General features: G+C 45.2%; 1 protein-coding gene and 1 long non-coding RNA gene across 4 annotated transcripts; one reads left to right on the top strand and one right to left on the bottom strand.

Moving 5' to 3' along the window:
* The first annotated feature begins 241 nt into the window (after positions 1 to 241).
* Positions 242 to 18,055, top strand: LOC122468772. The gene is made up of 5 exons (XR_006293313.1): positions 242 to 662; positions 3,418 to 3,596; positions 7,179 to 7,262; positions 16,036 to 16,123; positions 17,948 to 18,055. It is a non-coding gene; the product is annotated as an uncharacterized LOC122468772 (long non-coding RNA).
* Positions 16,279 to 26,742, bottom strand: CCDC32 (coiled-coil domain containing 32). 3 transcript variants are annotated; one of them, XM_043555650.1, is made up of 4 exons: positions 26,652 to 26,742; positions 24,559 to 24,809; positions 20,243 to 20,399; positions 16,279 to 17,230 (listed from the first exon to the last, which is right to left on the bottom strand). In XM_043555650.1, exons 2-4 carry the CDS (start codon positions 24,800 to 24,802, stop codon positions 17,092 to 17,094), a joined length of 540 nt encoding a protein of 179 aa, XP_043411585.1. In that variant the 5' UTR covers positions 24,803 to 24,809; positions 26,652 to 26,742; the 3' UTR covers positions 16,279 to 17,091. The 3 variants fall into 3 exon arrangements, with proteins under 3 accessions (XP_043411585.1, XP_043411586.1, XP_043411587.1); XM_043555651.1 differs by having other exon boundaries at positions 24,559 to 24,814; positions 26,652 to 26,729; XM_043555652.1 differs by lacking the exon at positions 26,652 to 26,742 and adding an exon at positions 26,107 to 26,208 and having other exon boundaries at positions 24,559 to 24,814.
* Between the last annotated feature and the right edge of the window lie 597 nt (positions 26,743 to 27,339).

The raw sequence follows: 27,339 nt of genomic DNA, 5'->3' as shown, positions 1-27,339 counted from the left end.
AGGGAAATCAGGCTGGGAGAGTCGTGTGGGACCAGAGTCTGGAGGATCTTGACTGCTAAGACAAGGTCCCCAGGCTCTATGAAGTGGGCAAGAGGAGCATTGCAAGTATTTGACCTGAGCTCCACCTCAGGAAAGTTAAGCTGGTGGTGGCATGTAAGATATATGCAACTAGCGAGAAGGTGGAGGTAGGGAGGCCCTTTAGAAGGCTTCCGCAGTAGTGTATATGAGAGGCAATGACTAATTAAATGATGCAGCCTAAATTGTGCGAGTACTTTGTGGGTGATGAGTCATTATCATAAATCTCCAGCCTCCCCGAAGCATCTATTTTATAGCCTGCACTGAGCAGAAATATCACCTAATAATGCCTTATATTTCTAAAGCCTTTTACGGTTCAAAAAGTGCTTTCATGCGTATTATCTCATACGATCTTCTAGGGTGTTTACAAGTTGGTATTGTGAAGGACTTGTCCCAGATATTGTAGCAGGCCTATTCATTTATAATTTCCAGGGTCCACCCCTCCTCTCCTTCCCTCAGTTCCCTTTTGTTCAGTATTCAGCACTTTCCAGTTCTTTTTTCCATTTCACTGCAGAAAAAGAAAAAAAAAGAAAAGAAAAGAAAAACAGAGTGGCTGAACAATGCCCCCTGCTTAAGTCCCCCAGAAGGTGGGTAAGTCATCAATGTGCTGAATTTGAGCACATTTGGTTTATTTAATCATGTGTTCATTTTTCTCTGATTGCACTGGAGTTTCACACATTCCACCATATGTTGTCTCCATGATGCTGTGCACACACGAGCGAGAACCCATGCGGGGGCCTAGCTTTCCCTCTCTTCTCTCCATCTCCAGCCCATTTCCCATCCCAGAGAGGGGTGTCTCCCTCTGGAGGCCCAAAAAGGGATCCCCAGTTACACAGACCCAATCCCTGAGAAATGGGACTTGTGATCACCCGGGAAATCTGAGGTCCTGGCCTCCACTGTGATCACAACGTCCTAACTCGGGGCTTCTCTGGCTTCCAGAGGCACTAATGAGCAGGGCTGAGCGGTAATTAAGACTGTGCTCAGCTCCCCATCACACAGCACAGCTGCAGCCAGCCAGGAGGAGGGAGAGGGAGGAGGACACGAAGGATGCCTCCAGCCTTCTCTTCCCACTCTGAGCCCACTCTCCAGGGCTCTGTTTAGTGCAGCAAGGGGGAGTCAGTAAAGCCAAATAATGAGGGAATAACTGTAGGATTCAGCTGCCCAAAGCTGGGGAGGAAGCATCCAGATGCCGGCCAGGTGTTGCTTCTCTATCCCATGAGGCGCCAGTGGGTCAAAGCTGTGCTTTTGTCAGAGGTGAGAAGTATCCTGTTTTGCAACCAGCCTGACACAACAGGACCTGCATCAGGATGGGACTGTGGTCTCTCAAGGCAGGGGCAGCATGATACGCACCACCCACTATTCATTGCCATGCAGATATACCATTGCTTCTGGGGAGGCTTCTGAGACCTTCTCTGGCTCATACCCTAGACCAAGGCTCCACTCTGGGTGAGGACCAACAGCAATAACAAATACTGAGTGAGCAACACTGAGCCAAGTTCTGGAGACCCACAGATCCATATGACCCAGTCTCTTCCAGACAGCATACCCTCCAGGGAGGGGGCAGATGTGGAGAGATGTGACTGCTATGATAGTGGTAAGAACAAATTCTAAGGGAAACAGAGTAGCCTGGGTAGATTGAGGATAGCTCTGCTTGTATAGTGGCAATCGAGTCATGTCTTGAAGCAGAACACAGATTCACCAGAAAAGAGCTTTTTGGCAAAGGGAACAGAGCCAGCGAAGGCATGGGCATGAAATAGCAGATGGCCTGTCCTAGCGCAGTGAGCATTCAGATCCAGACGGTGAGGCAGACCTGATGCATAGCTTGAGTGGAGAGAGGAGGGATGGATTCTAGGGGTCGCTGGCCTGGTGGGAGCAATTGCCAGTCTGACTCACATTCCCCAGCTTACACCACTTTCAGGTGCACAGATGCTCCCAGACTATCAGAATCCGTGGGGAGCTGTCCCAGCCCCAGGTGCTGAGCAGGAGAGGGATCAGGGGTGAGTTGAGGGGCTGATGGAGAAAAGCCAGAGCTAGGGGGAAGGGGATTAGGCAGAAGGAAAAGGCCCCATGCTCACACAGGAACGCAACTGCAGCCAGGGGAGAGGGGTGCCTGTTGCTAGGCTGGAGCCTGGGCCTCATGTGGGGCGGTGGTCACCCTTTTCCTTCCTGTCCTCTGCCAGCTGCTCCAAGAGTCACAGGTACCTGAAGGTCCCCAAAACCTACTCTGTCCCCAGGTAAGGGATAGAAGTATTCGGTGATGATTCTGTAGGGGCAGAACTGGGAGGTTATGTCAACCACTTCCCAAACATGTAAACCTATGAGTCAGAGAAAGAAAGGTTAGCCTCAAAAATGCTGAATCTTCAGTAACATTGTGACCACTTTCAAATATATACAATCAGGACTCATTTCAAATAGCCTTTTGGAAGCATGCTAACTTTTTTTTAAGTAGGCTTCATGCCCAGCACAGAGCTCAATGAAGGGCTTGAACTCACAACTCTGAGATCAAGACCTGAGCTGAGATCAAGAGTCAGACGCTCAATCGACTGAGCCACTCAGGCACCCCAAAGCATGGTAGCTTATGACCGCTGGGTTATGGCCGTCCCCTCTCCTGCCAAGAATCAAAAGACTTCCCCTTTCCTTATCTGAGTGACATGATGAAGTTCTCCAAGGGTATTTTGGGCTGACTGATGAATAAAAGGAGCCTGGAATGCTGCTGTGTTAAGTCAGCCACCTCTTGGCTGGTGAGTGCCCACTTCATGACTTTCCTGCATGTAGATTTTTCAGTTCACGACAAGCTTCATTTTCATTCTGAGCTGGTGGTCTTGTTTTCCAAGGCAGTGTTTCCCAAAAGGCTTGAGATCTCTTGCATGGCCATGGCTCAAAAGTTTGGAAATGAGATCCACAGGTGAGCTGTGTCCTCTACGGAGCTAACCTGAGGCTGCCCTGTACCCCTTGCCTCTCCCTTAAGGGGTCACAGGGTCAACAGGACACCTGTGGACACCTCTTCCCGGTACCTGTATGTCTGCCCTGTAGGAGAAAGGTGTAAGGAGTGGAACGGGTATATCTGGATGGGGAGGAGGGCTGTGAGTCCAAGCCTCCTTCACACATGGGAAACAAAATATCTGGCTTCCCTTCTTGTGCCCTTGTCAGAGAAGTGGATCTGGGACCCAGCCTCGTCTCTCCCCACTGACTTGACAGGCATGGGAAGCGACGGTGGAGGGAACTTCAGAGCTGGGGGAAGTAGAGGGAGGATTGCCTTTTATTTTGAGTATCTTTCTTTGGACTTTTGCATTTATAATAATTCTATTTTTGAAAGAATCATTTGGTTCCTTTTTCTTTTAGCATATTTTCTTTAGAGCAACAGAGGCTTTTGCAATATGGAAAAAGTGACATTTGATCTGAAGGAGTGTGGAGGGGAGCTCTGAGTGTGGGGGACTGACCTTTACTAACCACCTACCCAGAGCGGAGGCTGGAGAAGCGCGAGCTGAGCCTGCAGCAGTGATGTCTGGTGCCCTCCACAGGTCAGTTCACAATGGGAGTCTCGGTGACGACCCGGAGCTGTGTGTGCGTGCCTATGCTCGCCCCGCTCTCCAGCGGATTCTCTGGATGGCTCTGGCTAACGTGTCTGTCCACGCGCTCTGTTGCCAGCTGTCCCAGTTCTCTCTTCCTCTCTCCCTCTCTCCTTTCAGCCCAGCCTGGAAGCCCCAGGGCTGGGCCAGAGGGAAGCAGTTGTTGCTGTTTTTCCCCAGCTCCCGCTCAAACGTGACACCACAGAAAGGTCAAGCCCACGTGGTTCTGCACGTCCCCTGCCTGGCCCGCCCTGGCTGTTACCATGACGACTCCTGGGCTGGAAATGTCCTTAGCCACCTCTACTCAGCATGTTGGGTGGCTGTCCCAGGCTCCGTTCTCAGAAAAGCCACTCCAGCCAGCTGTTCCGGAGTTATAGGTCTTCTGGGAATATGGACAGACAGATATAGAAAAACAGATCAAGTCAGAGGCACACACACCGACAGAGACAAAGAGAAATAAGGCATATTTAGGGACCCAGAGAATGTGAAGAGGCAAAAAAGTGAGATGGTGACAGGGTCTCAGTGATGCAGGACTGAGGGATGATGAACAAAGCACAGCAGAGTCTGAGACAGAAACAAGAAAAGAGACAAAGAGAGGCACAGGGGACTCATGACAACAAGGATGAGAGAAGCCCCCACTGAAGAGTAATGGAGATGGCCTGAGGGAGGCAGAGAGGGGAAAGGGGACAGTTGTGACAGGAGTTGGCCCACACTGCCTTGCTCCCATCCAGTATTTGTCTCACCTCCCCAAGGTCTCAGGTGGGATCTCAGGTGATTTGCTGGCCGGGCTCTTTCTCTGGCTGGGTCACATTTGCCATCCATTTGCCTTGCCCTAAGCTAACAATGGTGAAGTTGAACCCCACCCCAGCACACACCCACACCCAGCCCCTCCTTGCCTTAGGGAGGCCCTTGGTTCCATTTCACCCCAAACTCACCATAAATACCTACAGCTCAGCCTCCTTTCTCCCAGGTGGTGGAATGGGTATTAGAGCACTGAGTAGGATGGTAAGAAATGAGGCAAAATTAGGGAGTTTGAGTATGACCATCAGAGGTGACGTAGCCCCTGGGCAGGGGGCAGTTAACTAATATGAAGGAGGAGAGAAGGGGTGACCGGAAAGACTGAGTACCGGTCGGGAATGCAGGGGTAACAGGGTGAGAGGAATAGGGGAGGGGAGTGTTTGGAGTGCTCACCAAGGAGGCCAGAGGAGCACTAACTGGAGTCACAGACCTACTAGGATTGGTCCTCCAGGGCTGGCCAGGAATTTTGCATCCAACATTAGGTCATTAATTTCCTATCTTAGAAGTGTCTCTAAGGCTTTGAGTAAGGTCTCTCAGGGTCTTTGAATTCTCAGTCATTCTTAGCCTTTCTTCTTAAGAAATAATAGCCCATAAGCAGAGGAAACTTGGAGCCCATCCAGCCTCCGACCAGTTCTGTCCTTGACCATTGTAGAATGAACAGTACAACCAGTATCCCTAATGTCACCATGTTCCAGGCTCACATGTGGGTGTAGAATAGAACAGGTGGCAGCCTAGAGAGCCTAGTGCCTTGGTAGCCTCAGAGCAGACAGCCCAGTGAGGAAACTTGGCCCAGAAGGGAGACTTCAGCTCAACATAGCTGTGGGTGGACATCAGATAAGGCTATGCTGAATTAGCCAACTTGGAGAACTCCTTGGGCCACAGAAGCTAGAATGTGAAAATCAAAGGTCCCATGCTGTCCCTGGAAGATAGGTCCTGGACTGAATGGGAAAGGGACTGTGGCAGATGTTGTTGATGCCCTACCCCACATCCCTTCAGCCCACCTCTATGTCCAACTGCGGCTGTGATGGACAGTTCCAGAACATGTTCACAGTTTCCCATTTATGATATAATGATTTGTAAGAAATGTATATTTAGTCATTCAGATGACCAAAGTATCTTTCTCAGATATATTTGGTCTTCATCCACAGTTCCTGAAAATACTTCACAGCCATAAAGGTGAAAAGGGTGTCTTATAATTACTGAAGTTGACTTATAGACTCCACCCAAAGGCAGCGGCTGGTTTCCAGGAGAAACAACTTTGTGATTAGAGTGTTGGAACTTTCAGTCCTACTCCCACCTCCACCCCAACCTCTGGGGAGGGGAGACTGTAGACTGAATCAGCCAATGGCCAATGACTCAGTCAATCATGACTATGCAATGAAACCTCCATAATAACCCAAAAGGACTGAGTTGCGAGAGCTTTGGAGTTGGTGAACACATGAAGATTATGGAGAATGGTGTGCTTGGAGAGGGCATGGAAGCTTCGTGCCCTTTCCTCATACCTCACCTTATGTATCTCTTCATCTGACTGTTGACTATCACATCCTTTAATAAACTGATAAATAAATGTTAAGTGTTTCCCTGAGTTCTGTGAGCCACCCTAGTAAATTAATTGAACCTAAGGAAGAGGTAGTTGAAACCTCCAATCGGTCAGAAGAACAAATAACAGCCTGGGGTGGGAGGCAATTTTGTGGGACTGAACCCTTAACTTGTGAATCTGATGCCATCTCCAGGAAGATAGTGTCCGAATTGAGTTGAATTCTTGGACACCCTGCTGATGTATGAGAATTGCTTGGCACTATGTGTGTGAGAACCCAACCCACCCCTGTTGGAATTGGGTCCAGGAATCCTAATAGACCATCCTTCTCCTTCTCTGTGGGAGGCTTTTCTCAGTCTCTGCAGGGCAGCCTAGAAGCAGTAGGAGATTAACACTCCCAAAAGACAAACCTCAACCACTGAGGGATGGGGACTGGTGGAATTATAGCCATATTTCCCCATCGCTCAGTGGGAGAAATTCTGAACTGTGATCTTTTATGCACCTCAGAGTGATCCCAGAGGGACTGAGCCCTAACTACCCACAAGGAACCACTCACTAGACCCTTCACCATCTCATTCTCTTTGCTCCATTATTCTTGCCCACCCCCTAAAATAAACTGTCTACATCCAAGACCTTGTCTGATGGTATGTGTTCAGAAGACGTAAAATAGCACAAGGGCTGTCTTTCTGTGATCTTCCCTGCCAAAAAGTCTGTCCCACATGGCTGGGCTAAGATAAGAATTGTTGGAGAGCTCTGCCTCTGACTGATTGTTGGTAGGTGATCAGATGTTTGTTGGAAGAGGTCATTATCATGTAAGGAGGTCATTATCATCTAAAGAGCTCAACAGCTCCTCCTCCAAGATTTTGCGGAGTCCAGGGCTGACTTATTAGCAGCAAGCACCTGTAGGTCTCTGATGGACAACCATAGACTTTCATAACTGGAAAGGACCTTAGGGGTCATCTGATCCAACTTTCTATGAAATAAAGGAATCCATTTACAATATCTCTGATGCCTGATTGAACATATATTATTGGACAGCTATTAGAAAGTTTACCTTACATTGAATTGTGATTGCTCTCCCTGAAACTTACCCCCAGTGGTCCTAGTTTGTCCTTTGTATGTCAGTGTTTCATTTTTCTGCTCAAGACTCCTCCAAATATTTTAAGGCCAACCATGTTTATCATATCTTCTCTTTCCAGGCCAAATTTTATTGCCTTGACCTTTCTTCAAATGAGATGATCTTCTGGGCCTCCTTACCCTGGACCCCTACTCCAGGCAGCACTGTGAGTTTGTCAGTGTTCCTCTTTCATAGCGCCCAAATGATACTTCAGAGTCGTATGGCCAGTGCAGAATTTATTTTTATACTATTATAGCCCTAAGTACATTTCCACTGTTGATTCCTAGAATTATAAACTTTGGCAGGTACACAACACTACTGACTCAACTGAACTGTAAAGACATTGAACATCTGTTGTTTTGGTTTCTCAGCATCCCTTTTGCTTTTCTTCAGGTAACAGCAACTCTCTCTCACTTCCCATTTTCAAATGGTTCTGGTGGGATTGCCAACCACGGTACCCTGTGCCTCTAGCCATAGGTTTTGGCCCATGACCTAGGCTCAGCCAATGAAAGCCAGTCCTTTCCCTGGTCACAGCAATTGGTTTGATGATTAGCATGTGACTCAGGCCAGGCCAATCAGAATCCTTCCCTGGGATTTATTATATGGAGTTGGAAGGGCTGGATTTGCTAAGCTGGGATGATGTAAAGAACTCCCAGGCCTATATCTGCTATACCTACACACAAAGAAATAGAGAAGTTAAGAGTGAAAGAAAGAAGAGATTGAAGATATTACTTGAGTATTTGGATCCAGATGACCTTGAGGCCAGCTCTACTTCTGTCCTTATCAATCAATGTCCCTTTATGGTTTAATCTAGATTGAGTCTGTCTTCTGTTACTAGAACAAACTAATACACAGTTCTTTTTGTGTCCTCTAATTGTGTAGTTACTTTTTAAATCCTAAACGAAGGGCTTCATATTTATCCTTATTAGATTTCATACTTTGTCCCATCATTTCAGTCTACAAAAATTTAGAGTCTGATTCTGTTGGTCAGTCAATTACCTATCCTCTCACTTTTAGTAAGGATGTCTTCTATGCACTTATCCAAATCATTAATAAAAATGTTCAGCTCAGCAGAGTGAGGAGGAAGAAAAAGAAGAAGGAGGAGGAGGGGAGGAGGGGGAGGAGGGGGTAAGGGAGAAGGGGGAGAAGAAGAAGAAAAGGAAACAAAGAAGATATGAGCATCGTGTCAGTTTATTAGTCAATGAGCACAATTTTTAGATGGTTTTTCAAACAACTAAGAATTTACACTACTGTACTCTAATCCAACCTACACCTTCCATCCTGTCTCCCAGATCTCATGATTTAGTTGACCAGATGCTCTGCTGAAGGCTATGCTGCACCTTGGCATTCTGCTGAGATACCAATTGATAATCTCATCCAGGGGCACCTGGGTAGCTCAGTCGGTTAAGCGGCTGACTTTGGCTCAGGTCGTGATCTCGCGGTTCATGAGTTCAAGCCCCACATCCGGCTCTGTGCTGACAGCTCAGAGCCTGGAGCCTGCTTCGGATTCTGTGTCTCCCTCTCTCTCTTCCCCTCTCCCACACATTCTCTCTCTCTCTCTCTCTCTCTCTCTCTCTCTCTCTCTCTCTCTCTCTCTCAAAATAATAGATAATCTCATCCAAAAAGGACATAAGATAAAAAACCAAAAGTGGTCCTTTATTTATTTATTTATTTATTTATTTATTTATTTATTTTAGAGAGAGAAAGGGCATGTGAGAGGGGGAGAGAGAGAGGAAGAGAATCGCAAGCAGGCTCTACGCTCAGTGTGGAGCCCAATGTGGGTCTTGATCCCACAACCCTGGGATCACAACCTGAGCCAAAATCAAAAGTCAGATGCTCAACTGATGGAGCCACCCAGGCTCCCTGGTTCTATTCTTTAAAATGCTCAAAACTCAGGGTGCCTGTCTGGCTCAGTAGATAGAGCTTGCAGCTCTTGATCTCAGGGTCATGAGTTCAAGCCTCATGTTGGGCATGGAGCCTATTTAAAAAAATAATAATAATAAATACAATACAATAAAGGAAAAAAATAAAATGATGATAAACTCTCAGTAACCCATCTCCTTACCTGTGCACACATGCATGCCCACATAGGTACCATCTCTCTTACCTATCTCTGCCTCCTCCCTCCCTGCTTATCTGCAAAATAACTGATTTTTTAAGTGGATCAGGTCAGCATGAAGGGAGCAAAGAGTCTGTCTGTTTGGGAAGAGAAAAACTTTACTTCCGAACAATCTGTGACCTGTAGCACTTGGGAAAAGGAGGTGGGGAGAATGCCAGGAGATATAACTCAGCCACACATTGACTCATGGTGGGAAGTACCACCGCTTAAGATGGCCTCCAGCTGGAGGGTGGGGCCTCAAGGAGCAGAGACCCACCCACCTGTCGCTCCAGTGCAGCCTATAGGAGGCAGTGTGGTGCATCCAAGGAGCACAGGCTTCGGAGAGCTAAGCTAGGCTCGAAATTCCAAACCCAGCAACACCACTTGCTAGCCACCCCACACTCCCTCGTGCCAAACCCAGGTGTCAGGCTCCACTCCTACTCTCTCACACTTCATTCCACTAGGATACTGAGTTCCAGTGGTTCTTCCCCTCCAAATGCTTCCTTTATCCACTTCTCTCTAGGCTCAGAGCCACATCCTCGTTTGCGTTACTATCATCTCGTCAAATATTTCTTCTGCACCATTCGCTCTTTCTGGGACTCAAATTACACGTATATCAGACTGACTGATATTTTCCCACAGATCTTAGAAGCTTGGTTTTCTTTTTTTACTCCCACTCCTTTTTGCCCCTCTTTGTGTTTCAGCTTGGATGGTTTCTACTGACCTCTCTCAAGTTCATTGTTTTTTTTTTTTTCCCCTCAGCTGTACCTACTATGGAAAAACTTGTTGAAGGAATTCATCTCTGATATCATGTTTTTTATTTCTAGCATTTTTTTAAGTAGGCTCCGTGCCCAACACGGAACTTGAACTCACGACCCTAGGATCAAGAGTAGGATGCTATACTGACTGAGCCATCCAGGAGTGCCCATTTCTAGCATTTGCATTGGACTTTCTCATAGTTTCTGTGTCTCTGCCAAGACTCCCTAAATGTTCATGCAAGTTGCCCGCCCTTTCCCACAAGACCTTTTCACATATTAGTTATTATTATTTTAAAGTCCCTATCTGGTAACTCCAAAATCTGTGTCATCTGTGAATCTGGTTCTGTTGATTTCTGTAACTTTTTTTTTTTTTGAGAGAGAGAGAGAGAGAGAGAGAGAGAGAAAGAGCAAGCAGGGGAGGGGCAGAGACAGAGGGAGAGAGAGAGAATCCCAAGCAGGCTCTGCACAGCCAGCGCAGAGCCCCACGTGGGGCTCAAATTCATGAACCATGAGATCATGGCCTGAGCCAAAATCAAGAGTCGGGTGCTTAACTGACTGAGCCACCCAGGTGCCCTGATTTCTGTAACTTTTGACGATGGATTTTTATTTTTCTTCTTTTTCATATGCGTCATAAATTTTTATTGAATGCCCATCACATGTAAACAGTAGAGACTGAGGTAAATGGTATTTATGTCTGGAAGTGGCCATGCCTCTTCTGTTGGTCTGAGGGGTTGAGTCTGTTTAGTTCGGGGTCAGGCAGGGTTTGGGCTATGTTGTTCCCACCATTACCTTAGTGCATCACAGGCTTTGAATCCCTCTAGTAGTGGGCTGCTTAGAGTGTGGACTGGTGTGTCAGAGGATTTTTCTGGGTTCCTGCTCCACGGACCTCAACCATCCCTGCATGCCTGCCCTACACCAGCAGTGGAGTGCTCTTGCTTGTCGTGTGGAGCCAGGCTCCTGGAGGGGTAAGACACGCAGTGGGGGTGGGTTGAGGGGGTGCGTCTCTGTTATCCTGGTTCAGCTTTAGTCTCAGGCACATCCCAAGGTCAGGAGTGAGGCTTTCTCATTATTTCTGCCCCTGTTCCCTCAGAAAGCCAAATTCTGCCTTACTATCTGCAGTTGGTTTTTGTGGCCAGTTTCTTGCCCGCTCCCCCAACAGAGCAGACCCTTGCTTGAATCCTCAGCCCCATAGTTGCCCGCTTCTCCCTTTGGGATAGAGGGATTTTGCTTCCATTCTTCCTCACCAGAGCAGTGGATCTTTGCCTGTGGCAAAGAAGGACAGAAATGTTTTTACTCCTCACCCCAAAGCAGGTGAGTTTTGCTTTCATTACTCCCCCTAAAGCAAGAATCTGTTGCCCCTTCCTTAGCAGCTTAAGGCTTTTGCTTAAGAGAGGGATTCTGGAAGCAGCTGAGGCTTTTTGCCTTTGCCAAGCAGCTGCCTTAATCAACTTCTGCATGCTTGCACCACCACGGAGGAAAGCCCTCTTCCATTTCCTGCCCAGCTCCCAGTTTTTCTCTGAACCTCCGGGGAGGCCTCTGGAAAAACACTGTGAGTACAAACTCTCCTGTGTCTGGAATAGTCTCCAGCTATTCTAAACTGACACACTAGCCCATGTGTAGCCTTTTAGCTTTTGTTAAAGTTTTTGTTGCTTTCTTCTTACCCACTTGTATGATGGCCACCTCTTTCTTCCGTGCTCTGCTAAAGTTGAGACTGTTCACGTGTGTCTCTCTCTCCTTGAAGAGGCTTTATTTCATTGTCTTGTGACCTCAGCTTCCTGCAGACTCAAGAAAAGCTACGGTTTTGTAGATAATTCGGCTATTTCTCATCCCCGGGCAGGGGAGTGGCATTTTCTTGCAGGATTCTCTACCCTAAGTGGAGATGAAAGTCCTCAGGTCAGTCATCTCTTTCTTAGACAACCGCAGTCACCTCACAGCTGGCCCCTGCATCCAATTTTGCTCCTCTCCATACTGCATCCAGAATTAAGTATTAAAATTCTGTAACCATTAGAAACTAAAAGGGACTGAAAAATAAAATACCTGAAATTAGCTACATAAAATCCGAAACGTAGGTCATGGTGTGCCAGTTACCTATTGTCTTGTAACAAACCAGCTCCAAACCCAATGGCTCAAACCACGGCATTTATTTTGTTCATAAATCTGCAGGGCTTCTCAGGGACAGCTTGTCTCTGTTCCACCTGGTGTCAACTGGGGTAGCTTGAAGGCTGGGGTCTGAAATCATCTGAATCTCTCACATGTCTGATGCCTGGGTGGGAAGATTCATGCTGGGGGCTAAACTGCTGAGAGCCAGCCCCTCTGTCTCTCCATGGCGTTTCTATAGTATGGTGTCCTCAAGGTTGCCAGACATCTTCTATGTTGGCTCAGAACTACCAAGGAACATGTTGAGAGAGAGAGAGAGGAGTGCTTTCATGACCTCGCCTCAGAAGTCACATTATTTGTGCTGTACTCGATTAGCAAGGCACTTACATAGTCATACCCAGGTTCAAGGGGAGGGAGTGCTGACCCAACATCCCAAGAGAGGCATGTCCCCATCATACTTTAAGATGAAAGGCTGGGACGTGTTATGTTGATATGGCCACCTCTGAGGTCTGCCAACCATGATTCTATTTGTTCTGTAATCGTGAAACAATAGCTTCAAAGAAATCAAGCTAGAAAATAAAAATAAGACCACAAGCCATCAACTGCATTATTTCATATAGACATATCATTGCCAAGTGTGAATCTGTGCTCCCCTAATCAGTATAATCATGTCATACCCATGGCAACCATAGCTTGCGTCTTTCTAGATGCAAATCCGATCCTGTCACTACCCCTCTTAAAATGACCCATTATCTCCTTGTCCTCACAATAAAACCCAAGCTCCTTAACATGGCTTAGAAAGCCCTTCATACCTGGCCTTGTTTGTTAATTTCCCAACCTCACCTTTGGATGTTTCCTCCTTTGTCCTTCATGCTCCAGCTACACCGAACTACTTTCTAGTCTCCAAACTTTCTTTTGCCTTTAGGCCAATGTACATGCTGTTTTCCTCTTCTGGGACTTTTCTCTGTCCCCATGTTCTTCTCCCTCTATTTTCATGGTCTGACTGCTACTCATTTTTCTGGACTTGGCTTCCCTAACACAGCCTCTCTCCTACTTCCCACCCTGACTGGCCTAGGGTTCTCCTATCTTCTTCCCCATGCTCTAAAGCTCCCTGTGCTTACGTCTTGACTCCACAGCACCAGTGATGACAGCACTAATTAGCTAGACCATCTCTCTCCTTCCACCATTGTGTGGGAAGATGTGGTTTCACTTTATTCACCACCATGCACAGTGCAGGGTCTCAACAAATATTGGCTAGGTGAATGAATCCGTGCCTGAAATAACCCACTTCTGGGTTCAAGTAAACAACTCTCCCACAGACCTAAGATTGCTATGGCAGTGTCCTGTCTTGAATCTTATAACTCAAGTAGGGGCAAAGCTGGCTGGGATGGTTTGGAATTTTCAGGAAAATATTGCCTGTTTCATGTGGCTGGAGCTTTTCTTAATCTTGGGGAGCCACTCCAAGGCAGGGCCAGGGAGTGGCCCAGGGCGTTTTCCCTTTTCCAGCAACAGTCCTGGTGGGCAGGCCTGCCTGGGAGAGGCACACCTCAGCAACAGCTGGTGGGATGTTTGTTTACTTGCTGTCCCTACATCCAGAGCCTATTTCTGGAACAGGTACTGGATGCAAGCCTGTGCCATTCCAGCCCTGATCCTACCAAAGCCCTGGGTGATGAGCGTGCCATGTGGCAGGAGAGAACAGTGTGGCAGTCACTTACCTTTCCTCCCTGGCTCTAACCCAACCTTCTTTGGGTATGCCACATCATTTCTGCTTTGCCCTATTGGCAAAAGTTGTCCTCCCTTGGCTCTGTGGTTTAGCATTAAATATTGCTCCATTTGCTCTGTTTCACTTAGGGAGCCCTCTCAACTCAAATCTGATTTGAGGAAGTGCTAACTGGAGTTCCTTGGAAATTTCCAGGGTCAAAGAAAAAAGATCAGCGTTTCTGGCCAGCAGAATTTTTCCTACATTTAGTCCAATTTCTGAAAGAAAATTGGAATATAAAGAGATCATTTGACTTGTGATCACACAGTAAGCCACAAGGCAGATAAAGATAGCACCCGAGACTCTTAGATTCAAATTTAGTACCATTTTAATAGTCTAAGTTAAGTCTATATTAAAAAACTAGTTTGGGAAGCTAGTATCAAATTTGGTTTCGCTATGGGATGCCTGGCTGGCTCAGTTGGAGGAGCGTCCTCAGTTGGAGGATGAACTTGGGTTCGTGGGTTTGAGCCCCACATAGGGTGTAGAGATTACAAATAAATAAAAACTTAAATTTTTTGGTAAATTGTGCTTCACTTGTTTTAAGAGCCATCACTCAGGTTGTCACCTCTAAACCATAGTTGTGGGGCACCTGGGTGGCTCAGCTGGTTGAGAGCCCAACCTTGGTTCAGGTTGTAATCTCATGGCTCCTGAGTTTAAGCCCTGCATTGGGCTCACTGCTGTCAGCGAGGAGCCCACTTTGGATCCTCGGCCTCTCCCCCGCTTGTGCTTTCATTCTTTCAAAAATAAAATTAAAAAAAAATAATAAGAAGAAAAGAAACCATAGTTGCAACTCGCTGAACTCCCTTCTGTGGAAATCTGCCTCTATTAAAGAGTTAAGTGAGGGGCGCCTGGGTGGCTCAGCTGGTTAAGTGACTGACTTCGGCTCAGGTCACGATCTCATGGTTCGTGGGTTTGAGCCCCTTGTCGGGCTCTGTGCTAAATGCTTGCTCGGAGCCTGGAGACTGTTTCAGATTCTGTGTCTCCTTCTCTCTCTGCCCCTTCCCCGCTTGTGCTCTGTCTCTCAAAAATAAATAAATGTAAAAAAATTTTTAAAGAGTTAAGTGAGCAGGTAGCTGAAGATCTAGGACTTTCATCCCATACCTCACCCAGATTTTCATGTGAGGCTAAAAGCCTTCCAGTCCTGCAGTTCCTCTAACTCCACTTCAGTTCCTCTAACTCAATTTCCCACCTTCTCATACTAAAATTTCTGTTTCTTAGGAAACGGGAGGTAGGGAAAAGGCAAAGCTAGAATCTTGACTGAACTATAAAAACACTATTTTCTGGTGCAGATACATTCTCTGTCTGATGATTGACTGCTCTTTAGGAGGGTGTTTTGGGACCTTATTGCTTTTTTCTTAAATTGTTGTTACTTGGGAAAGAGTCATTTTTGTTTATCATGAAGGGAAAAGAAAACTCAGTCTTTAAAAAAAAAAAAAAATCTATCCAATGAGAGCCATCAGATGGCCCCGTAGGAAGTGTGGTCCAGCACCTGAACCCCAGGCAGAGACAGAAACTTGCAAGCTCAGTCCAGGGCCAGATGACTGTTAAGTGTCTGCCTTCCCCAAAGTGTTTGGGGACCACAGACGGTCGCTCTCTATGTCAAAGGTATCCTACTATTAAAAAGCAGTAGAGGAAAAAATTTAAAAAATTAAAAAAAAATAAAAGTAAAAAGCAGTAGAGGGCACCTGGGTGGCTCAGTCGGTTAAGCGTCCAACTTTGGCTCAGGTCATGAGCTCAGAGTTCTTGAGTTCTAGCCCCACATCGGGCTCTGCGCTGACAGCTCTGAGCCTGCTTCAGATTCTCTGTCTCCCTCTCTCTCTGCCCCTCCCTTGCTCACGCTGTCTCTCTCTCTCAAAAATAAGTAAACATTTTTTAAAAAGCAGTAGGAATAAAGCTAATACCATTAATCAAATTTTTCTTTTTATTTTTAGAGGGGGGGAGCGGGGCAGAGAGAGACCTAGGGCTTGATCCCACCACCCTGGGATCACAGCCTGAGCCCAAATTAAGAGACAGACACTCAACCAACTGGGCCACCCAGGTGCCCCCATTATCAATTTTAAAGAAGGAAAATATATCTGGAAATTGCCACCTCCCCCTAAATTCATATAATTCAGCAAATACATGGAATTATCTGGTTGATTCCCATCCTTTGACAGTGCAAATACTTGATTTAGATATAACCACATGTTCTCTGAAGATTTTTATGGTCACTCTGTTCCATCATTAGGGATTTGAAACCTGTTACCCGGGAAGAAGCTCCATGGAGTCAGAGCTGCAGAAATCTGGCCACAGAATCCTACCCTAAGAGCACCGAGGTGAGATTTGGCTTGTCAGAGGGCTCATGTCAAAAATAGAAGGCTGCAAAGTTTCTCAGGTCTCCTGCATTGTCAAATACTTGTCTTTACCTCCCCACTAACTGGGAGCATCTCTCTGGGGGAGAAGCAGTTCAAGAGCACCACACACACAGCTATTCTCATCAGAAAAGCTTTATGTAGACAACACGGACTGAACATGAACACTATAAACAGGGAAGCACAGGCTCAGCCAGGAAAGCTGCCGCAAGAAGCTTGGAACTATTCAGAAGGGGTGTCAAATACCAACACCAAATTTACAAGTCTAATTTGAAGCTTGGCCCTTTTTAAGTGCAAGAGGAAGTTAGGGGAGAAACCATGCATGAAATAAAAATATATACATATACACACAAACACTCAAGTTGTCACACTGTTGTCCCTTTTCTCCACAAGGAACAAATCAGACAAAGGAAAAGTGTGGCCTCTTTTCCTAAAGTCTCTATATTTATTACAAACTTAGAGGAGCCCCACATGGGGTGTGGATCCAAGGAGGCAGATTTGATTCTCCTTGGCCTCACTTACCACTGACAATTAACCAAAGAAATACTTGGGATACAGGCAGGAACATCCAGAAGAGGCAAGCAAAAATATGGCTCACTGAGCTTATATATTCTACACAAGGATATCAGTTTCTCCAAATACTTTCATACTTGCTCCTTCACTAGATTCTTAGCAGACTTCTCACCTGTAGCAACAGGGCTCAGGCAAGGTGTGAGACACAGAGGAAAGCGGTATTTTGATCCAGCATGTGCTGGGTCAGTCACTTTATCCAGGACAGTCACACATGCCAGCCCCAAGCCAGTCCTCAGGGGCCCACAGCTGTTTGCTTTGTTGAGTGGGAGCGTGGGCTACCCTCCCTCCTTAGATTTCTCCTTGCTGCTCCGCTGTTCCCTCTGGACCCAAGACAGCTGCTTGGCGTGCGTGTGTGCAATTTACTGTTCCGCGGCTGCTGGCTGGTCCCCGGCCACTGGCTTCTCAACCTGGGACTCTGGAGGAATCAGATACTGGACCTCCTCTGTACTGATGGCTACTTTATCTGGCTGGAGCCACCTCTTGAAATGTTCCAAGGTGCTAGGAGAAAGCAGGAGAAAACGGTGGCCGCATCAGACCTGGCTGATTAATCACTTAATGATTATCTCAGTTACTCAAATGCTGCCTTCCCGCCCACCACCAATTTCTTCCTACAATTGTTTTTCACTGCTAACGGGGAGAACGCCGATCTTCCTCTGACAGCTGTGCATCCTGGCAGCTCGGTGGCATAATTTACCCCCTAGTGGGCACTTTGGCTATAAGCAGCACCAGGCCCCTTCAAATGCAGAGCCTCTGAAGGCTTGACGAGAATAGCTGAAGAGCTTATGTCTCAGTCCTGTCTTTTCTTCCTCAAAACTGGAGTGGAGAGAAACTGTCAGAGGGAGGAAACGTTCAAATAAATACCAAACTATTAGTGGAGCATCTTGAAATCTCCTATACCTGAGGCAGTCTGAGACTCGATTATACTTACAGCACACTTAGTTGCACTAAGCACCATTTTTGTGGTTTTTTTGTTTGTTTATTTCATCCTATAGCAAGTCCCAAAGATGGAAACATCTGCACAGCAATTTCTCCCACAAAGAAATAGCCACTATGCCAGAGGGCTCTTTTTTCCTTTGCATCTGTGCAGAGAGGGGAAGTGCCCCCTCCCACCTTCCTTAATTACCCAAGATCCTCCACTCTAAAGCTTATTAGATACTCATGGTGAACTACAAATGACCACAAATAATATAAACCTTATTCTATGCTCTTAAATAGGCCAAAGTCTCGAGCCCAGAAGTAAAGCCATCACCAGCAGATTTGAGACACCTAAAACGGGGGAATCCTGGTGTAGACAATAGGATTTCTCAGCCCATTACTCCTGCGCCAAAAGCATGCCATGATGAGGGTCACCTACCTGGCTTTCACGTACATGAAGAACCACACAATTCCACGACAAAATGGCCTCTGTTTAAATCATAAATGTTGAAGTCTGCAAATAAATGCAAATCTATTTCTGGTGTGCTTGTTCTAACACTGATAGAAAGACGTGTTCCCACAGATGGAGCTTGGGAACAAGTGCCCACAGCTCAGGGGACTAAGGTACTCCAGGGGCATTTAATCTTCATCTACAACACTTTTCATAGAATTGTTTCAACTGCTTCTATAGAAAAGGGAACATCATATCATTTTAGGTATTGATAAACACACAGAAACATGACCTTGAGCCTTGGTGCTGATCTGATTTCAGAGAAAAAGAATTCCTACTTGAGAATCACATAGGAGAAAATTTTGTCTTCTCTTCTCAGAATTGGAGAGGAGGCAAACATTCAAGGGGAGCAAGAATCAAACACCAAGTTATTAGTGTGTTGGGAATGTGTACATCTTCAAGTCTTTTGTGTTTGGGGCAGTTGAAGGCTCAACGGGATTGAGTCTTTAGAGACAGAAAAAAGCAACATGTGTTTTATTTTCTGAACCCTCAGAGGGTAGGTAGTTGGCCTGACTTTAGATGCCACATGATTTCTGAACAATCTAAGGGCACGCCAATGCAATATTTAAGGTAATGTAAGTAAAAGCACTTTGCAAATTAAAAAGCAAAATGTAGGGGCGCCTGGGTGGCTCAGCTGGTTAAGCATCTGATTTCAGTTCAAGTCATGATCTTACAGCTCACGAGTTCATAGGGCTACTCGTTAACAGTGAGGAGCCTGCTTGGGATTCTCTCTCTCTGTCTCTGTCTCTCTGTCTCTCTGCCCTTTCCATGCTCTCTCTCTCTCTCTCTCTCTCTCTCTCTCTCTCTCTCTCAAAAATAAATAAACTTAGAAAAAAAAGTAAAATGTAACTATCAAGTTTTATTTCCCTACTGTCCATGATTTCAGCAGCCATAGCTTCATCTGACATCATGGGGCTTTTTAAAATCAACGTTAATGGTATGTTGCAAACTTAGGTCATGTTTCCCTAAGACCTTTTGTTTCAAATTCGGGTTTTTACTTCCCTCACCAATTTTTTTGAATTATTTCTTACTGAACTTTAAAATTCCATCAAGACCAATGATAATAGCTAACACTTATATAGTACTTACCAGGGGCCAGGTCTGTTCTAAGCACTTTATACACAGTAACTCATTTAACCCTCATAACAACCCAAGAGGTAAGAGTTACTATTCCTGGAAAGCATATTACTATTACATATTCCTGTTACTATTCCTGCTCTGTAAAGCAGGAAACTGAGGCACACACAGGTTACTTCCTTAAGGACACACAGCCACTAAGTGGCAGAGCGACTCTCCCGGGTGTTGGGCACCATGCAGCTCTTTGTGGCAGGATGCCCTCTCCTCCTCTCTGCATCCGCCACCCCCTGAAGATACTGTTCAAGTCCTGCCTTCTTCTCCGGCACAAACACCAGAGCCCACAGGGAGCTCAGTGGTCTCTCAACTCCCAAAGCATGCTCTGTCACTTCCACTCACCCGGCTCTTTTCTTATGCTGCCTTATTTTGTTAGGTTCATCTTTATATATATTTGGCATCTCTCTCCAAATAGTTGTGGGGACCAAAGGAAAAAAAAGGGATCTCTAAAATTTCTTTACATCTCCCCTCTGCCCCAGCACCCCCAGCCCCATAGCATCAAGCACAGTGCCTTCACACAGTAGATGCTTAGGAAATTCATGCTATACAAATTCAGTCTATACAAATTTGAATGCCTACAAGGTGATAGAAACTCTGTAAGGCAATAGGGAGTTACAGGTAAGATACTGTTCCAGTTGATGACTGGTTACTACTTTCTCAAGTACATTGTATACTTGGAAAAGAAGACTATGCTTTATCCTCAATTCTGTCCAATCTGTGATCAAGATGTAGGTGGGGTATTTGCTTTTTTGCAAAAATACTATCAAAAATCTGCTACTGGACCAAGAGCAAAGAGAGCAACCTTAAAAAAGGATGAGTTTTGAGCTCAGAAAAGCTGATGTTGATATTAACCAATATCTCGACTCAAATGTCACTCTCCCTGAATTCTTCAGAGAAAGAGAAATGCCCTCAGTGAAATACTGTCACCTGGAACTGGACTGAGAACCAATTACCTCTCATCAGAATCAAATCCATCCACAAAGAACTCTGATGCTAACTTCTCCTGGAGGAATCGGTCCCAGCATTCCTTCTTGGCTTGGGCCAAGGTTCGAAGCATGTCCTTAGAAGTTACTTCCTGATTTAAACCTTTGATTCTTCTCAGTTTCTTCTCTAAAAACAGATGAGGAGAAGTTAACAAGGAAAAGTGAGTATAAAATGAAACTAAATCTAAAATGCAACATGACAAGTTAAAAATTCTCTCAATGATGAGTATATTCACACTCCCTGCAAAAGAGCTCATTTTTTCTGAGGACATGTACAGGGAAATGTACATTTTTCTTTTTCCTTCACAATGTCTTAACTCTGGATTGTATCAGAGAAACATTTAACCCCAGAAAGGGAAAAAGCCATAGGCTCTCATAAATAAATCAGTGGCATGTCTTCTTTGAAATCACAGAAGCCAGCAGGTATCTCTCTAAGGAATTACTTGTTTTCCCTGGCTTGACATGTGTCAACTCCTTGAATACAGTCTCTCTGAGGAGTAAGTGGTTTTTCTTTTTGTTACAATGACATGAAGTAGTTTCCAAACCTCAGGAGAAAGAATTAGAGAAAATAATGAAAGATCCAATGGTTCATTAGACACTAAAATTGACTTGATGGGAACTCAATAATCAGAGACCTTGAAGATCTCTATGTGTGATTAAATTCTTCATAAAAGAAAACCTCCCAATGTTTTTTACAGTTACTCAACTTGTGGCCTGGATGTTGGGAACTTATAAAAACAAACATCTTCTAATTCCAATGAAAGGTCTACATGGCTTCCTGATGATAGATGTTTACTTATTCTTCTGTGCATTTTAAGTGTAATTGTTGAACAACTGAAGAACAGAAGGAACAGTATCACCATTTGCCTTCTGCCTTAATTCAGTCTTGCCTTCAACTATAATAAATGTGTCAATGATGGCCTTTTGGAGGGGGGAGTGGGGAATAATATCAACCCCAGACCCAAACAGAAACTTTGATTTGCAATCCTGTTTTCATTTCTCCTTTTTAAAATTTTATTTATTTATTTTAAATAATCTCTACACCCAATGTGGGGCTTGAAATTATAACCCTGAGATCAAGAGTTACATATTCCTCCGACTAAGCTAGTCTGGAGCCCCCTGTTTTCACTTTTTTTTTTTTTAATGTTTACTTATTTATTTTGAAAGAGAGAGAGAGAGAGAGAGAGAGAGAGAGAGAGCAGGGACAGGGAGAGAGAGGGAGACAGAATCCCAGGCAGGCTCAGCTCAGAGCCTGATGCAGGGCTCTATCTCACAAACTGTGAGATCGTGACCTGAGCTGAAATCAAGAGTTGGTCACTTAACCAACTGAACCACCCAGGCACCTCTGTTTTCATTTCTAAACAGGCGACATCATCTGCCATCCACAGATCAAAGCAATAACCACCTTTTGTTGCTGCAAGTTACCACCAAGAGCTCGCCCATGTAAAAAACCTGCAATTGATAAAAGTTAAATATTTGAGGAGTTTTTGCCTCCTTGAGGATGTGAAAAGAATTATGTAGATCTCACACTGAGCTGGCTAAGTTTTTTTTTTTAATACTTTTAAAAAATATATTTATTTTTGAGAGAGAGAGAGACAGACAGACAGACAGACAGACAGGGTGTGAGTGGGGGAGGGGCAGAGAGAGAGGGAGACACAGATTCCGAAGCAGGCTCCAGGTTCTGAGCTGTCTGTACAGAGCCCGACGTGGGGCTCAAAGTCACAAACCATGAGAGCATGAACTGAGCTGTAGTCAGTCGCTTAACTGACTGAGCCACCCAGGCGCCCCATGAGCTGGCTAAGGTTTTATAATTGGTGCCCTTAGTGGAAGGTACTCTTTTGGGCTGGCAAAGTCTTCCCCTCTCTGAGTGTGCTGAGTCCCTAATCGGTTGTGATCTAAGTTGGGCAGGTAGAAATAGATACCACTGCATACTCCAAGTCTGCCTGCCAATGTCTCCCAGACTGTGCCATAGGCACAGAAATGGCTCCTGTCTTCCTCAGAGAATGAAATTTTAATCATCTTTTTTTTTTCAAGATTTTATTTTTAAGTATTCTCTATACTCAACATGGGGCCCAAACTTACAATCCCCCAGATCAAAAGTCCTATGCTCTACCGACTGAGCCAGCCAGGAACCCTTTAATCATCTTCTTAACTGATTTTAGAAAAGATCAGTGGAGTTTTAACTTCCAAAACCAGTCTTGACCAATCAAATCATCACCAAATCCATTAAACTTTCTTACATCTCCTGGGCACAGAGTACCAACAAGCTGCAGGATGTGGTTCTCCAGCTTTCTCAGATGATTGCTTCTTCTCCTTATCATCGTTCTGACTACCACTGAACAGAATTGTGTGGGACACCTAGGTGGCTCAGTTAAGCATCTGACTCTTGATTTCAGCTCAGGCCATGATAGTTCGTGAGTTTGAGTCCAACATCAGGTGAGCTCGAGTCTGGCTTTGGGTAAAACATGAACCCGGGTGAGCCCCTTTCTCTCTCCCTCTCTCTTTGCCCCTGATGGGATTCTCCCTCTCCTTCTCTCTCTCTCTCTCTGCCCTCACTCACTTGTGGCCTCTATCTCAAAAAAAAAAAAAAAAAAAAAAAAAAAGAACACAATTGTCAACAACCTTGGCCAGGGCTGCAGGCTGCAAGTATTACTATCCTAACGTTGGTGGCTTCCCGATAAATTTCACATTACACCTTTATATTTTTCATTATCCATCATTCCTCTTGTGTTTCTCTCATATCTTTTTCTTACAGATCCTGTAAACTCTATTCTGACTCTTCTTTCTGTCCTTCCTCAAAAGCTTCTTCCTGAATTGCCTTTCCTTTCTTAAATAATTATTCCTAGGTTTGGTTTTGTGACACAAAGATGAATCTCATGGGTGTTTAATAATAAAAGGATACCACAATTCTAAAGCACTCACTGCCCTAGACCGATATTTTTCTTTCCCCTTGCATGGGACAATCTGAATCTCTTTCCTGTATTTGGAGTCTCTCGAAATATTAATACTTAAGGCCACAGGACAGAAGATGTATTCAGGAAATATTTTCAAAATTAAACAACAAGAGGTAGAATGAATCTTATGTCAACATGGTCCCATTCCAACAATCAACCTATTTAATACAACAGTTTTTTAGTACAACCATTTTTCAATATAATAGTTTCATCAGAAATCCAAATGCAGCTCTGGAGCCATGCCCTTTTCTTTCAGGATGGCATAATGTTTGACACTTTTGAGTTATCTGAATATATGGGCCACCAATAGTAGGCAAGAGGATTGTACAGAATGGCAAGAAATGAAGCAGAATTCAGATGATACAGTCAGAGGCAGGAGGTAACAAAGACAGTTTTAAGGGATATACAAGGAAAAGGGTGCTCCTTCCCAACAACCAACCTGAAACCCTAGAATTATATCTGACAAATACATGTGGTGAGGACTAAAAATAATACTAATTAAGGGGGCAACTGGGTGGCTCAGTCAGTTAAGTGGCTGACTCTTGATTTCAGCTCAGGTCATGATCTCACAGTTCATGAGATTGAGCCCTGTGTCCGGCACAGTGCTGACAACACGGAGCCTGCTTGGGATTCTCTCTCTCCTCTTTCTCTGTCCCTCCTCCTACTCACACTGTCTCTCTCAAAAATAAATAAACATTAAAAAATTATGACAATGGGCACCTGGGTGGGTCAGTTGGTTAAGCGACTTCGGCTCAGGTCACGATCTCACGGTTTGTGAGTTTGAGTTCCAGATAGGGCTGTGTGCTGATGGCTCAGAGCCTGGAGCTTGCTTCAGATTCTCTCTCTCTCTCTCTCTCTCCCTCTCTCTCTCTCTCTCTCTCTGCCCCTCCCCTGCTCACACTCTGTGTCTCTCTCTCTCTCTCAAAAGTAAACATAAAAATAAATAAAAATAAATAAATAAAATAATAATACAAAATGATAATAGTAATAATTAAGATTAGAAACCAGGTTTGAGGGGCACCTGGGTGGCTCACTCAGTTAAAACATCTGACTTCGGTTCATGTCAGGATCTCACAGTCTGTGAGTTCGAGCCCAAGCCCCATGTCGGGATCTGTGCTGACAGCCCAGAGTCAGGAGCCTGGTTCAGATTCTGTGTCTCCCTCTCTCTCTCTGCCCCTCCCCCGCTCTCGCTCTGTCTCCCTCTCTTTCTCAAAAATAAATACACATTAAAAAAATACATGTTAAAAAAAACAGGTTTGATGTAACTTTAACATGCTTCCTTAAAACCACCAGCTTATGATTAAAAACATAAAAGAAAGTAATTTAACTCACCTAGAGATGCTAAATACACTTCTGAATCCTGCAAGGGAGCCCAAGGCTTTGTAGCTGGCTGATCAGCAAAATCTGGGGCCTCCCTCTGGCCTGTGCCTGCAGGGTAAGAATCCATAAAGGAGTCTGAAAAGGCATTGTTGGCACCATCTTCTTGATCAGGATTTGGCAGACAGGAACAGATTTCAGCCCAAAGATCAGGGCCAGATTTTGTAGCTGTAGAGTCAACGCTCTCAAACATTTTCATTTGGAATCTGAGCAGGAAAAACAGAACTGTAAGGACTGGCTCTAAGGATACAGCATAAGTATGCAGTACTGAGATATTTGTTTCCCTACTGAAGGAAGGTAACAGGGTTTTAAGAAGTTTCTCTAAACTTAAAATGTCTTTTATTAGATTCCTATGTTATAGATATAAAGATGACCAAAGGGCAATTGGGTTCCTCTTCTGGCTCGGCATTCCAGTTGTTTTCATAATAAAGTTTGTTTTTAAAAATGAAATTTCTCAAGCCAGACACAAAAGGACAAATATCAAATGATTCCACTTGTAAGAAGTACCTAGTGCAGTCAAATCCATAGAGACAGAAAACAGAATGGTGGTGGCCAGGGGGTTGGGGGAGGGGGAAATGGGAGTTACGTTTAATGGGTACAGAGTTTCAGTGGGAAGTTCTAGAGATGGATAATCATGATGGTTGCACACCCACGTGAGTGCCACTGAATTGTACATCTAAAAATGGTTAAAATGAGGGGCGCCTGGGTGGCTCAGTCAGTGGAGTGTCTGGCTCTTCGTTTCGGCTCAGGTCCCTGATCCCAGAGTCATGGGATCAAGCCCCCCATCGGGCTCAGAGCTGACAGCACAAAGCCTGCTTGGAATTCTCTCTCCCTCTGCTCCTCTCCCCCACTCACACTCTCTAAAAATAAAAATTTACAAATTTTAGGGGCACTGGGTGGCTCACTCAGTTAAGTGTCCAACTCTTGATTTCAGCTCAGGTCACCGTCTCACAGTCGTGGGATTGAGCCCCAAGTCGGGCTCCACTCTGAGCATGGAGACTGTTTGGTCTCTCTCCCTCCTCCCCTCTCACTCTCCCTTTCCCTAAATAAGTAAATAAATAATTTTTTTTAAAAAATACTTTTTTTAAACAGTTAAAATGGGCCCTTTTACATTATGTGTGTTTTAACACACACATACGCACACACACAAAGAAATGTCTAGGACATTTCCAGTGGAGACAAATATTCTGCACTTTGCTCCAAAGATCTCCAAAATGCAACCACTCTGTCCTCAGCCAATTAAATTCTGTTTTCAATAGGACATGAACTAAAGGCCTTGCACAGTTCCATAGACATGAGGATAATAAAAATGCTGTTTGGAAAATACTGTCAGAGAGTAATGTCATATGCAAAGCCCCATGTGCTCATTATATGTAGAAGCTGGACTATATACCTTATTTTATAAGTTCTTATTTTAATAGTCAGAAACAATGGAAGAGGCATTTCCATCAGTTTACAGATGAAGAAACTGAGGATCAGAAGGATAACAAAAGTCTAGGGTACCTTACTGACATCTATGGTGATTCCTTGATTGGAAACCACACCTCTGCCGCTCCAAAATCCATGTTCTTATCCAATACCTCGCTGCTGGGGCTTTCATAACTATCTAGTCTTACAGCCTGGGCTGACACCCTCCTTCAGGAAGGACCTTTGAGATTAGGAAGGCTGCCTGGGGTAAGGTCTGAATAATTCCAGGAGAGAGCCCAGCCAGCGCAAGGGCCCAGAAGTAAAAGGGGCAGAAATGTCACAGAGGCTCTGGATGAATTGATGCCGGGGTCCCAGTGAACCTCCACTCCCATCCCGAAGTCGCTTGAACCCACCCAAACCAAAACTTTGCTCGCACCGGAGCCCCAGTCCTCCCCCCTTCTCTCTAGGAAGTCCAGAACAGAGCCGGCAATGCCAGTGTCCAGACCCGGGCCTCCGTCACTCTAACCTCAAGAACTGGCTGGGCAATACGAGTCAGGCCCCGAAGCTCCTCTGTGGTATCCTGGGATAGGACCCGGACCGAGGATCTAAAACTGTAGGTACCCCTGCCCCTCTTCACCTACCGCAACCGCCTGCCCAGCAGCCCACAAACGCTCGGCTCAGTTCCGTCGCTGAAGGCTGTGAAGAAATGGGGGGTGGAGTCTCCGAGTGATGGATCCCGGGAGTCCTCCAACCACCGCCCAACCTGACGATGTTCTGTGCGTCGATTGGTTGAGGGGAGCTCGGCTAAGTGAGGAAGTGAGGGGCCGAGTGAGAGAAAGAGGTAGGCGGGACTTGTTGCCGGGATATAGGGCAGTCACTTGGCCTTGGCTCCAACTTCCCTGGGGCAGGTAGATTCCACGCGCATCTGAGCATTCCTGGCGCGCGGACAGCGCCTTCCGCCATCACCTTCTCGAATAGGGAAGCCCAGTTGCCGAGGCCTTTTGAGTTTTCTTGGTTCCCTGAGGAAATTCACCTCCTTGGCAATTCTCTGGGTTGGTGTTTTGTCTGTGAAAATTTCAGCCCTTTGCTACCCAAATTAGAGTACTTCAGCAGCTCAGATGGGAATGGAGGCGACTACTTTCCTTATTCTCACAGGAGACCCAGGCCCTATTAGCCAAGTTATGAACCTTTTTCTTTTTTTTTTTCTTTTAAAATTTTTTTAACGTTTTATTTATTTTTTTTCACATTTTAACTTTATTTTTTATGTTTTAAAATCTACATCCAAATTAGTATATAGTGAAGCACTGATTTCAGTAGATTCCTTCATGC

The sequence above is a fragment of the Prionailurus bengalensis genome, chromosome B3 (genome assembly GCF_016509475.1).
Source record: "Prionailurus bengalensis isolate Pbe53 chromosome B3, Fcat_Pben_1.1_paternal_pri, whole genome shotgun sequence".
In the NCBI taxonomy this organism is placed as follows: Eukaryota; Metazoa; Chordata; class Mammalia; order Carnivora; family Felidae; genus Prionailurus; species Prionailurus bengalensis.
This window is presented reverse-complemented; position numbering and strand designations above follow the sequence as displayed.